Genomic DNA, 12,729 nt, shown 5'->3' with positions numbered 1-12,729 from the left:
TAGGGAAAGCAGAGAGCTGATTATGGAACCTCCTCTGTCTGCCTGCACAGGTTAGAGGAAACCCCCCGGAATGTAGAGTAGGACTGATGTGAGCTGAGAGGTCCTGCCCTGCTGTGCAGGCAGAGCCAGCGTAGCGATGCCTTCGCCTGTGTCAGGCAAGTGTTACTTCTTATGGGACTTCAAACCCCACACACTGTTGCCTGGAGATGCCTTTATTGCCTTCCATAGTGGGAAGAGCCGAAGGATGCTTGGTGATTTCAACCAAGAAGCAAGTATCAGTGACCTGCAATGGTTTCCCCAGCTCAACTACTGTCATCAGGGAGTGCTGACAAAATCTGAGTGATGACCTCTGCAAACTGCCTTCAGAAACGAAGACTATGTTACACTTGCTGCTTTGGTTGCCTTGCTAGCTCTTGCAGACCTGTTTTCAAGCTTGTCTTGGTAATCGCTAGAGCTAGACACTTTATGAAGAAATGAAAATGGAAATTTTCGTTTGACTTAAGTGCTGATGCTTTTTGGTGGAAAACCAAAAAGTACATGGTTTGTGATAAAATTACAGAAGTCATTCGAAGTAGTGCTCCAAAACTTTTACTTAAATTCTACCCACACACTACAGAAGTGCTAAAAAAATTCCATGAGATCCCCATGGATCTGCAGTCCTTGCTCATTCATCACCAACTCATCTGACTTGCACCCTGTGGCTAAATTTAACACCAGTCCCTCATGTTCCGTCATGGAACCTTGCTGTTGTTTGCTTGTAGTTGATGTAAATCTTAGTTATTATAATACAGAGGAATGCTGAAAGGGTTGGTTGTCAGGAGGTTTCTCCTGGTGCTGTGAGCTGCATCATAACCTGCTTTGTTGCTAAAATCTTTTTGCAGGCTAGAGTTTGAGTGGTTTATTTAGTGCGAAGGACCACCTCGTGCAGGGTGTCAATGCTTCCTGTGATTGCTTGACGTTCTTACTAGCTTCTCTCTAACAATATTAGTTAGATACGTGGTGGTTAAAATACTTTTTGGGGGAAATGTGGAGTGCTGGAGCAGAGTGGGATGGGATCCTTAGGCTGGATCTGAGTCCATTATTTCTATGACCTATGTCTTTATCTGTTGGGTTAATGACGGTTCAAAAGACTTTTATAGGTCCTTTACTTTGCAGAACTTCTAATATGTTTTTCTTTAGGATGTAGAATTTTAACAAGGAACTTGACATGAAAATTTGGCAGCCAGCTCTACACTACTGAAAACTCCTTTCAATTTTCCCTCACTTCAACAGACTCTTAATTTGCAAGTGTCCCAGTTCTGCCGTGGGAGCACTTCCTACCTGTGAACATGACCAATCTTCGAGCTGCCAGAACGAAGCCTGAGGAGGATCATGTAGAGGAAAACCTTGCAGGGCCAGAAGAGATCAAAAGTGGCAGATATGACAGTCAGGATCTCTTTAAGATTGACTCAAACCGGGCTTACGTTCCACGCATAGAACTGGTTAAGCATTTGAAACGGAGCATGAGTAAAATGCGTTGTGCTTCCCAAATGTTTTTTTTCCCAAATCATTTTTTCCCTGGCATTGTGGATAAGAAAAGTGAGATGGCCCTTTTAGCCAGAATTGGATCAGTAGGGAGTTCAGGTTTTAACCTTGCTTTACACTTTAGCAGACAATGTGGCAGTGAGGTCGTGATGTTCCCTCCTGCACGGTCAGCAGTGGAGGCAAGGATGCTTATTTGCACCCGGTTGACTGGTTTCCAGCCAGCAGCAATAGGATCCCCATTTCGTGCACATATTGCAAGGAAGTAGGTGCTGAACTTTAACAAATGCTCTGTGCGCGTTAGGGTGAAAGAGAGAAAACCGTTTGGTGTTCCTATTTTTTTTTCTGTGTATAATAAGAAATGAATTTCGATGTAGTGCCAATAATTCATACACAATGTCTCTTGCGTCAGTATCATGCTGAAAGAACTGGAGCTTGTGGTACAGGCAGTATGTAGTGGTACCCTTCAGCTGCATTTGAGGAACAGAGGGAATTTCACAGGACGGACATCACAGTATTTTTCTTTATTTTTCCCCTCTTTTTTTAACTTAAGTTTTTTCGTCGTTGTTTGTATCTGATGTTCAGACAGGAACACAAGCTAGAAACAATACATATTTAGTTGTTGTTAAATTGCAGTTCCTCGTTTCCTTCCATGAATAATCTTTTTCAGAAATTCTGAGGTCCTCTTTCCCAGAACTCTCTGATTTCCATGATTTTCACCCAAAGTCTTAAATGTAGAAGGCCGCTGTAGCAAAAGTGACATGAATAAGCAAACTTGAGCATCAGGACCAAACCGTGTACAGAATGAGACAAGAAAGCCTTCATCATCTTCCATCTCACAGGAGTCAGGGACTATTTTCCTTCCATTCTCTCCAACACTGTCCAAGTTATGTAATTTAAACTGCACTTACACTGTGCCGTTCTCCCCAAAATTCACAGGAATTTTTCCAGGTGAAGAGGTGCTGCTCTGGCCACCCGCCGGCATCCTCTGCCCAGGTTCCCTGGGTTCCTCCCCCTGCCCCTTCTCTCATGCTGAGTTCCCCCTGCAGAGACCCTCTTGCTGAGCTTCACCCAGCTCCTGAACTCCCCCGCCAGCTCGCAGCTTCCCACCACTTATCTAAATCCGTTCCTTTAACAATCCTCCGTGTCACAGGATCCCCCTTTTCCCCAGCCACACATTTGCTCCTCTCCCTTTGTGCTCCTAGTCAGCCCCATTTCTTCTTGTCCCTGGGTGCCGCATTCAAACCAGAGTACATCGCCGGGTGGCTTGTATTTTGGGAAGTAGCTGTTTCTCCCAGCTGTGATTCCTGTCTATGATCCCATTCCTGTGAAATGCTTCTGAAATTTCTTAGCACAAGATTTGGTCTAAAAATAAGAAATGTTTTCTAACAAAACAAAAGTGAAACACAACCAGGTTGCTTCAAAATGCTTTTAAAAAAATAATTTACCAGGAATTTCTTAGCACTCAGGTTCAGCTCTTTGGTGAAATATAAAAGCTTGCCTATGTGAGAGCCAAAAGTTAATTTAAAAATGCCAGCTAGGCTTCCTAGCTAACAGACAGCTCTGAAGACAACTTTTTTCCAAACCAAGAAGACTAAGAAAAAAAATTTTTTTTCAAGTCTAAAAGGAAAAAAGTTCCTGCCAGCCTTTCACACCAAAGTAGAAGTGTCCTGATTTTCAGCTTCCTTTTAAGCTGGTGGGTATTGCAAGAATTGTAGAACTTTGAAAGCTTATTGACTGGTACTGAATACCTGGGTTTAAATACCTGCTTCAAGACACCCTGGTTAGAAAAGATTGCCCTTAAGCAATATGACCAGATGACCAGTTTCCTAGTTCCTCCTTGCGCCTTGGCTCAGGAAAGGAAAACACTTCCTCTTCCTTCTGAGGGCCCCAGACTTCCTGTGCCATCTATTTATACAATTGTTATAATGAACCCCAAGTTAACCACTTCCTTGCCTCGCCTAGTGTTGCCTTTAGATCTTTCAAATCTCTTTTCACTTTGTCTTTGTACTCCACTCGTAACATCTCTGACAAGTGTGTTCAGAGCTGCTTCTCAGGAAACCCTGAGTGTTTTTGGAGTGTCTTCGTCAGGCTGTTCTTCGGGCCAGTTGGAATTCCGTGGAGATAACGAAGAGGAGGACACTTAGGCTGGCCTTTTTACACCAGACACAAAGGAAGATTAGACGATCTCAGCCATATGAAACCCGGTCAAAAAGTTTAGGTGGAAGAATTTGGAACAGAGATCATCAGATTTAACCAAAGACCGGTGATTAAAGGCTTTAGTCATACCTGGTTTCGTGAAATGGAGAACCCACAAGCTGTTCAGTGTGGAGGCAGGAACAAGTTGGAGCTAGTTGCGTTAAACCATTGTACAATGAGTGTACAGGAGATGGAAGGGAAGTTGGTAACTGGAAGAACCTGCGGAATTGAGAGTAGTTTCTGGAGGACAGGAGACACCAAGACATCCTGTGGGAAAGGAGGTTTCCAGCCCACGAGAGCTGGAGTCAGAAGGACATGTGGAAGATCTGAGAGTCCGTGGTTTGGGTACAGCTGGGATGGCTGGGCTGGTCATGACAAGCATGGGTGTTCGGTTTTAGCCATTTTTTTTGAGGGTATAGCAGGATCTGGACGAAGAGGCAGCAGGCAAGTTTGCAGAGGGCTTCCTACAGTCACAGCTGGGGAGGGCAGGAAGCCTCGTGAGGTCCCTGAGCCCAGCATTTGCCCCATTTTCAGGCTGAAGCAGGATCAGGTGCTCACTAGCCTGCTGCGAGGAATGCCTGGGTACTCTGCATGGTGACACTTCCAGAGATGTGGGGACACGCTCTCCCCGTTGTAGCCTGACTTTACTGTCTCTGCATGGCAAAGTTCCTTGAGATCTAATCTAAACCTCCTCTGCTGCAAAGTAAACCAGCCACATCTGCTGTCCTTGGGGAACCCGAAGAACACTTGGTTGCCATCTTCTTTATAAGAGTCCCTTTTAACAGTGTTCTTTGTAAGTCCCTTTCTTCTGAGCTTTGCTTGTAAATCACATTTTCTAGCTTTTCAGCTGTCCTCGTAATTTTTCCTGGGGACTCCTTATGGTGTTTTGACCTTGGTTCCTTAAAAAGTGATGCCCCAGGCTGGACGCGGCAGTTCAGCTAAGGCCTTACGGCACTAAGTACAGCGGAAGAGTTTCTTCCTGCATCTCATATGACACTTAGAAAGACAGGCTTTTTCTGATGCAGTTTTCTACTCTAAAATTGCTACACAGTCTCTGATTCACTATTATCCAGATTTCTTTGTGCAATTCTGCTGTTTCATGGGCGGTTTCCTATGTCACATACATTCACAGAGTGTTTCCTTTCCGTACGTTACGGCTATTGCCAGCACAAAGCTGAGGTGCCGGAGAAGTTGCCCAGGGAAGGAGAGCCTACCCTCCATACTGTTTCTGTGAGCTGTGTGGGCACGTTTCTGGAGATGTGGTGTGTTGCCATGGAGATGACACTTGCCATCCATGTTTCTAATGACTTGAAACAATTCGCTTCAATTAAAACAAGATCTATCCTGCGATAACCCCGAGGAAATAGTTAGTTGCTAAACGAAGGCAGGGAGGGGGGTGGGGTGGGTGGAGGGAGGGTTTGATAAAGTTCAGGCTCCGTTTTACCTCGTTCCTGTCGCCCAGTGTGGTTGTCTCAAGGACGTTTAGTCAGGGTGCACCATCAGTCCAGTTTTTGCTAACGTGCTCCACAACCAGACGTGGACCGACTCAGTGCCAGGTTTTTACTGTCCATCGCTGCTTTTCCTTCCCAACGTATAAACCTTTGCCACAAGTTCAAGTGTGAAGAAAGCGTCTATCCCAGCCACGTGCTGCTTTCCTTGTTCGCTGGCAGTGAAAATTGTTTGACCAGCCTTCAGGTAGGTCATCTCCTAACCCGAGCGCTTGTTGCAACATTCCTGAACCAGGTTTTTTGTCTTAAACTGAGGCTACACAGGCGTCATCCCCACGCTGCTGGGCTGGGAACACGCCGCAGCCTGGGGGATGGTCCTATTGCCCTGTGGCTGGTGGCAAAGTCATGGGCGGTTGGATCGATTTGGAGGGGCTCACATGGCAGGCGTCACCGGTGGTATCCCAGTGCCTTGTGGATGTGTGTTGTACAACGAGACTAACTCTGTCACACAGGCTTTGTTCTCATCTTTTCCCCAAAGGGAGAAGCAAGTGCAGCAAGGTCTTGCTTTTGCTGTTCTCTCTTCCATTTCAAACAACAAACAGCTTTTGCTTTGCCTCTGTGCAGAGGGAGGCAGCGCAAAGCAGCGGGCCCTGCTCTCACAGGGGGAGGGGGGAAATGTGGGGGATGCCTTCAACAGAAAGGAGCTCATTTCAGGCAGAGAGGGTTGCTGGGCACTGCTTTGTGCTGGAGGGGCACAGCCCTTCCTGCACGCTTCCTCTGTGGAGGTCCTTACAAATAATAACAATTATAATACAAAACCAAGTGAGTGAGAATAACACAGCAATCTTTGCTTTCCCTCTCGTGAGGAAAAGCTGTTGTGTAGTGAGGTGGTGCTGCCACTGTGGCTTTCATGGCATGGGGGGGTGCCCTTGAGCTCCCCTGGCATGAGCAGGCACCGAGCAGGTTTGGGGCTCCCCCATCCTTCCCTCTGTGCTTGGCCACAGCTGTCTGGAGCTCCTGGCCTCGCTGGTTCCCTGTTTCATTATTGCAGCTCTGGCTGTCTCTGTGCAGCTGCTCAGGACACATGTTCAGCTCCCTGCTGAATTCTGTCTTAAAACATGAAAGTGTCGTCCTTTGTGTTTACTGTGTGCTGTGGGGAGTTGGTCATTTTATCCTGAATGGGCATGAAGGTGTGCTGTCAGAGAAGCTGGCACTGCTGGGATGGAGACCTCCTCTCTTCGGGAATGAGCAGGTGGACTCGGATGCATGCAAAGCCTAGCTCCTCCACATGGCCACAGATCCCAGCTATCCTTGAGAGAGGAGGTGGCAGGGTTCCTCGGGGAAGGTGGCTGGAGGTGGTGGGCTGCCTGCCTGCCCAGCCAGCCGAGCTACCCGGTTAGAAGGGATGTGTAACGGTGGGACCTCTCCGTGCTTGTATCCCACCAGCCTGCGCGTGAGCCAGGGCTTAGGGGTCGTTCCGGGGAATCTGAGCTGGACCACAGGCTTCAGTCCGCTCTTGAAATGCGGTGCAATGAGTTAGAGGAAGGACGCCTGTTACAAAATGCTGCTGCTTCTGGTTACCAAGAGACCAGTATGGTTTCAGAGACTGAACTATCCTTGGCAGCAAAAAGTGCTAATTCAGCCTTTCCTTCCATTTACATCGAGGCTTCATTTGGCCTGAAAAGAGCTGTGCAGGGCACTCCGTCTCCTTGCAGGCACCCTGGGAAAGCAGAAGCTGAGAGGCAAAACAAGGCTGAGAAGATGTTGTTTGGGCACTGGGGGTGGAAGGGACGCAGTGCAGGGGTGGGATGGGGGGCCTGCGGGGACGGTCATCAGTCAGGGGGTTCTGGGGAAGCAGGCAGACACCAAGGTCTTTGGAAAGTGCAGTGGGATTGTGAAGACGACTTTGGAAAGAGGAGGAGCAGGGTACGCTGCAGGAATTCAGGGGATGGGTGAGAGAGATGGCAAAGCTTCCCTCCCGCAAAGACACAGAGGGCAAACCCTGACCATCCTGTTTACCCTCAATGTGTTTCAGGGTCCGAGTGTGCGCTCTGACGGGGCTGATGCCTTTTTCTAAGTGCCCTTTGGGGGAGCTTAGGGCAAAGCAAACCACGAGAAGCTTCCTCTCTTGTGAGCTCCAGCCCGTCGATGGGTGCTGTCGGTGGTGGGCAGAAGGCACCAGGCCGATTACATTCGGAGCACCAACACCACCATGGGCTGGGCACGAGGGCTGAGCGTGCTGCCGTCCTGCAGTCAGCGCTGCTAACAGCGCACTCTGGGCTGTCGGGAGGAATGCGGGTCACAGCTACAAAATAATCGCAAAACCAATCACAAACTAGGGGCTTTTGGAGCAGAGGAATGTATTGCAGGGAAGAGGAACAGAAAAACATGGAAGCAGCTGGCTGAGCTGTTCCAGGTCTGTCCCAGTGCAGCACTGTGACTTCAGGATCCTTTCACACGATGGATCGGAGCCGAGTGCTTTTTCTCCTTGACAGTTTTCCCTGATTCCCAGCCTTCACAGATGGCATCAAGAAGTAGAACAGTCCGGGAGGACCAAGACACTCTTTGCAGTAATTGGTGTAAACCAGAAGTCATTCTGAGTATGCTGAGTTTGTGCTGCTCTAGCAGAGTCTACACTGTTACAATCATGTGAAGTTTTAACCAGCAATTTGTTTCAACACCTCTGGCTTCACAAAACCATAATCCAGCGTTTGCCCAAGCATCGCCTTCGTGCTGAATGTGACGTTTTCCAGTGTACGAGAGTAATAAATCTTGATAAACACAGGAACACCTGGGAGACAGCAAAGGAGGCTGAGCAGGCAGAGCTCTCAGAAACATCACACACGTTCGTTATGAAAATGTCTCTTGCTGTGCCTTTGAAGACACGCAGTCTCGTTAAAAATGAAAGGTATTTTTGACGGCAGGCCTGAGGGCACTGAAAGCTTCAAGTATGGTTCAGCATTGAAAGCACTGTCCTAATTTCTGGGCTGAGATTTTATCCTTTAGGAAAAATTAAAAAGGCATGTTGTTGCCGCTAGGACTCCCTGAAGACATTTCTCTGTGTTCTGCTCACTGTGGTTTGTGCTAGCATTTCTCCTGTGTAATCTCTTGGGTTTGCTACGTTTGCCTTTTAAACAAAAAAAGTTCACAGATAATAAGACACTGGGCGAACACAAGCGACAAGGAAATAAGCTTATTCAAACTTGCATTTAAAGTTGGCGTATGTTAATTTTTACAGCCAATAGTTGCAATCCAAAAAGAAATTAAAACATCATGCCTTAGTCAGAGGCAGGATGTCTGAAGTGTGGCTACATAAAAAATTATTCCAAATTGGAGGCAAAGCTTTAATTCATTATTGACTAACGATGTTTCCTGTGCAAAATCTAGCTTTATGCCTGTAAAATAGTGCAAGTGCAGCCTGCCATTAGGGCGATCGGGTCTTCCTTCTGATCGCCCGCTGCTGCTCTGTCCCCAGCTGTGAACAGTTCCCAGTGTCATTCTTTTAAGTCAGGAACAACAGCCTCGAGGGGCTGAAAACATCTGCTCTGCACCGTTCTGCCTCTGCTCCTTACTGTTTTGCCGCATGTGTAGATGGGGTCTTCTTGGGTTGGCTTCTCTGGGAAAACGAAAAAGAGAGTACCCTGCCACAAAGTGCACGCCCCGTGAAGAGGGATCAGAGCTTTGGGTACATGTTGCTGTTGCCGTGGGCTTGGATGGTACTTAAGTGCAGTGGAGGAAATACGGAGCTCGCTCCTCTGGTCAGGAGGTCTGTGCTGAGCCACGACAAATCATTTCTCTGTCTTTGGTAAGACCCTTGGTTGAAGCAACGGGGCAGAGCTGCAGGGCCGGCAGCTGTTCCTGCCTGGTGAACCCGGCAGATTTGCCATTCACGCCAATGCACAGATATAACGGCTCTAAAGCTTTGCCTCTAAAGCCATATCCCCCTGTTTGCCCTCTGCAAGTATCTGTTGCCTGCGATTAGTGGCTGGGGCTGTGCGAGAAACGGGTTTAGTCACAGTTAAAATTCAGCTGGCAAGCTCGGTGTCATGCCTGACACACTCGCAGTGCTAGCTGTCCCGAGCCTCAGCTTCCTAAATCTTCATCTGAGCATTTTTTTATGTGACAGGAACTTGCTGGCTTGTTTCATTTGAACCTAGTTCTGAGGCTTTGACTCTTGGGAGGGGTGCTAATGTCTAGATTTAGACATGTTTATCTTGCAATTTCACAGAAAAATTCTTCCACGATACCACAAAATATACCATAATCCAGGGGATTTGTGCTCAGTAAAGGAGGGAATGTAAAAATTAATCTGGGAGAAATCTTTGTTTTTAAAGCCTTCCTTTGCTTTGAAGCCAAGCACACTGAATCAAAGGAGAGAACTCTTCCATTTGGCTCCGGTGAATCTTTGAGGTTGCCATTTTTGCTGACACTGGCTGGAACGTGTGCGCGTATCTGTTTCTGTTTGTACTGCAGGAGCTGCTCTGCACAGAGCCCGTGGTCAGACGGGCAGTGAGAGATGGGCTGGCTTCCTCTGGACAGCACGAGTGGGTTTTTCTCTCTCTGACTTTGTTTTTCCTTCTGTTCTGTGGTAAGAAATCCCAGACCATGACAGCCTCTGTCTTTTGTTTCAGGCTTCAGAGGGTGTTCCTGTGAAGTATTTTGAGAACCTGGAAGAACTGATAGAATTTTACAAGAAGGAGAACATGGGTCTGGTGTGGCACCTCAAATATCCAGTGCCGCGAGAAGAGGAGGAGGCTGCAGACGAACCGGAGGAGGATGCTGGTAAGAAACCCACGATGTGACTTGGTGATGCAGACCCTCGACAGGGTCTCACAGTGCAGGTGGGGGATTACAGCCTGTCATGCAATAAAATGGAGCAGGGCATAGAGAGACCTGAGCTGGCAAGACCTTGAGGCCTTGAGTTGTCATGGCTCTGGAGTGGTACCACATCTGGAGCACCATTTTAGCTCACCTGAGGGAATACATTGACACTCTCTGTAGAATTATGTTGTATCAGGTGCAGGGCTGACTAATCTCTTGTCCTTCATCTGGACTCAAGCTTGTTTATGTCCAGCCATCTCATGTGTCTCTGTAGGACCACTGCCTCAGCAGCAGAGATGCTCCCTTAGAGAGACTTGGAGCACACCTCCCCGCAGTGCCACGCACCTGCAGCTGCTGTGGGTCTTGGGTCATCTGAAACTCAGGCCCCCTTATCTGCTCTGATCTACAGGACATTTCTAACAGTCACAACCAGAGGGCACAGATCCCGCAGTGGCAGACAGTCTAGCTCTCTGCAGAGAGGCAGATGTATGATGAAGAGGTGTGATTGACGTCACCCAAACTGGTTTTATATGAAATGTTAGTGTGGGTTCTTGACACTCACTGGTCTTGGAGCACTCCTTGGATTTTTTCTGGATCATCCTGTGGATCTGTCATTGTTCTCCTGAATCTCAGGGGAAGGTCATGCCCACAGAGTCATCCTTCCTGTCCTTGCTGATGTCTGTCCGGAAATGATGAGCATTACAATAAAACTTGTCTGAAGGAAATAGTCCTGTGACAGACAGGCAGGTTTGTGCCCTAAAGGAGGCTGATGTGCTCGTGTACATTTATGCAATCCCATGGATGTCTAATAGGAGCTGGGAGATTTTGATATGCGATTCTCGTGAAGACACAGAACAAGATTTTGCAAAGCTGCTCAGGAAAGATGTTCCTATTTTTTTGGCCAGCTGCCCTGAGTCTCCAGCTCTCAGGGCGGGGGAGGGAACTACAGCAAAAATAATACACAGAGAGGCGAGCAGCAGGGAATGAAGTTCTAGCCAAGACGAAGAGCCCTTCGGATGAAGAGATATTAGCGATGGGACTGTTCACATACAGAGTTTAATTTTATGAAGGCACTTTGGTGCCATCGAGCTGGAGCCATGTAGGGCTGATAGATATCTGGCCCCCATCTTACAGGCAGAACTGTAGAGGTGGAAGATGAGCTCCCAGATACCTTGCAGGTGCACCACCCAACTGTGTCACTGCCCAGTGCTGCAGTGGCTCTGTGAATCACAGCTTCTGCCCAGGAGCAATGGATCGCTTTTGGGTATCTTTCTGTAATGAGAATTCCACCATGAGGAAACAACTAAACAAAACCTCACAACCTAACCAGCCACATATGACAGGTGTAACGAAGCGTTGGAGCAAGCGGTGTGAAAAGAAAGGCAACTGTCGTTGGGATACATGTTGATGAACCCACTCTTCTCCCAGGAGAGGGAGGTATGCCGAGCAGCAGGGTGACAGAGCAGGAAAACCCCTTGTGCTTCCAACCTGATGCCCACAAGACAAGGCAGGGTACTCGACCCATCCAGATTGGATTACAGGGTCTGTTTTGTCCATCTGTGTTTGTTTAATTTATCTGTTCCCTTCTTTCCATTAGCAGCAGATCTCCATGATAATTGTAATGATATGGATGAGGTACAGCTACGTTCTCTAAGCGTTACATTCAAAGTAACTAATTAACCTCCATAGCTGCTGCGCAGATGGGACAGTCGCGCCGACTCGGATGGGGTTACAGTGCCAGGCAGAGGCACACGCTGCCTGCACACGAGGTCCAAGCCTGTCAGCTCAGCCTGCTGGTCTCGCTCCGCTGATAGATACCAGCCCAGGGCTGGGCTGGTATCGAGTTCTGAACTTCCCAGCTCTGAAATCAGAACGGATGGTTTCTGCAGTGACTGCCACCGCGGTGCAGACTGTGCCCTGCCTGTGGGTGAGGGGGAGGAGGTGAAATTGCCATGCTGGGATGACTGTGCCTTTCCCTTCCTCCTTGCCAGACCTGGTACCCACGCCTCCTATCCTGCCCCCACGCAACATCCTCATGGCCTTGCCGAGCAGCGAGACAAAGGAGGTGCCTTCTCTCCCTGAGAACTCCCGGGTGGCAGATGTTAATAAACTGTCCCTTCCTGAGACACTACTCCAGCGACTGCAGTACCAGGACACAAGCAGGTAGGATGGCAAGTCGCAGGGCTGCAGAAGCAGCCTTCAGCCCAGCCCTGCGCTTTCTGGGCCCCTCTGTTTGGGACAGCTGAGGATCTATCTGACTCAGCAAAACCACTCCTTGTTTATACTACCGGATGAAGAGCAGAATCAGGCCTGCAGTGGGCTGGCTACTCCTTACTGTCCAGCTGTCATCTAGGAAAAAATACTTTTCTGAAGTTCTAAAATCAGCCGTAGACTTTCCCCACTGAGTTCCGGTTTTCTATCACAAAGGATGGTAATACCTGAAAGGACTCGGTGCGTTAGCGGTGTGCCTAAACTGCAGCTGGGCTCACAAAGCAGCAGCCAGTCCTTAAAAAGCGTGAACTTTTGTGTGGACTTCCAGGTGCTCAAACTTAGTGATTTACTCCAGCTACAGGTCTGACTCGCGCTGTCCCTTGACCAGAGACCTTAGTGGAAGCTGAATGACACTTAAAGACCAAAAAATTGCATATTTAAAATACAAAATAAAATCAGAAGGCAGGCCTGTTGGCAGGGCTGTGAGTGAACAGTGGTGTGTGTGGCAGCACACGTCCTGTTGCGGTGG

The 12,729-nt window shown here is 48.2% G+C and overlaps 1 protein-coding gene across 1 annotated transcript in view; it reads left to right on the top strand.

Annotated features, from left to right (window-relative positions):
• INPP5D (inositol polyphosphate-5-phosphatase, 145kDa) overlaps positions 1-12,729 on the top strand; it is a gene marked incomplete at its 3' end in the record, with an annotated part of 53,183 nt that overhangs the window by 17,235 nt on the left and 23,219 nt on the right. Inside the window, exons 3-4 of the mRNA XM_010140161.1 lie at positions 9,800-9,950; positions 11,981-12,152. Of these exons, the coding sequence (XP_010138463.1) occupies positions 9,800-9,950; positions 11,981-12,152 (323 nt within the window). The remainder of the gene's footprint in view (positions 1-9,799; positions 9,951-11,980; positions 12,153-12,729) is intronic.

Source organism: Buceros rhinoceros, unplaced genomic scaffold, assembly GCF_000710305.1.
Source record: "Buceros rhinoceros silvestris isolate BGI_N320 unplaced genomic scaffold, ASM71030v1 scaffold8837, whole genome shotgun sequence".
NCBI classification, from domain to species: Eukaryota; Metazoa; Chordata; class Aves; order Bucerotiformes; family Bucerotidae; genus Buceros; species Buceros rhinoceros.
Note: the sequence above shows the minus strand (reverse complement) of the source record. Positions and strands in the feature narration are given on the sequence as shown.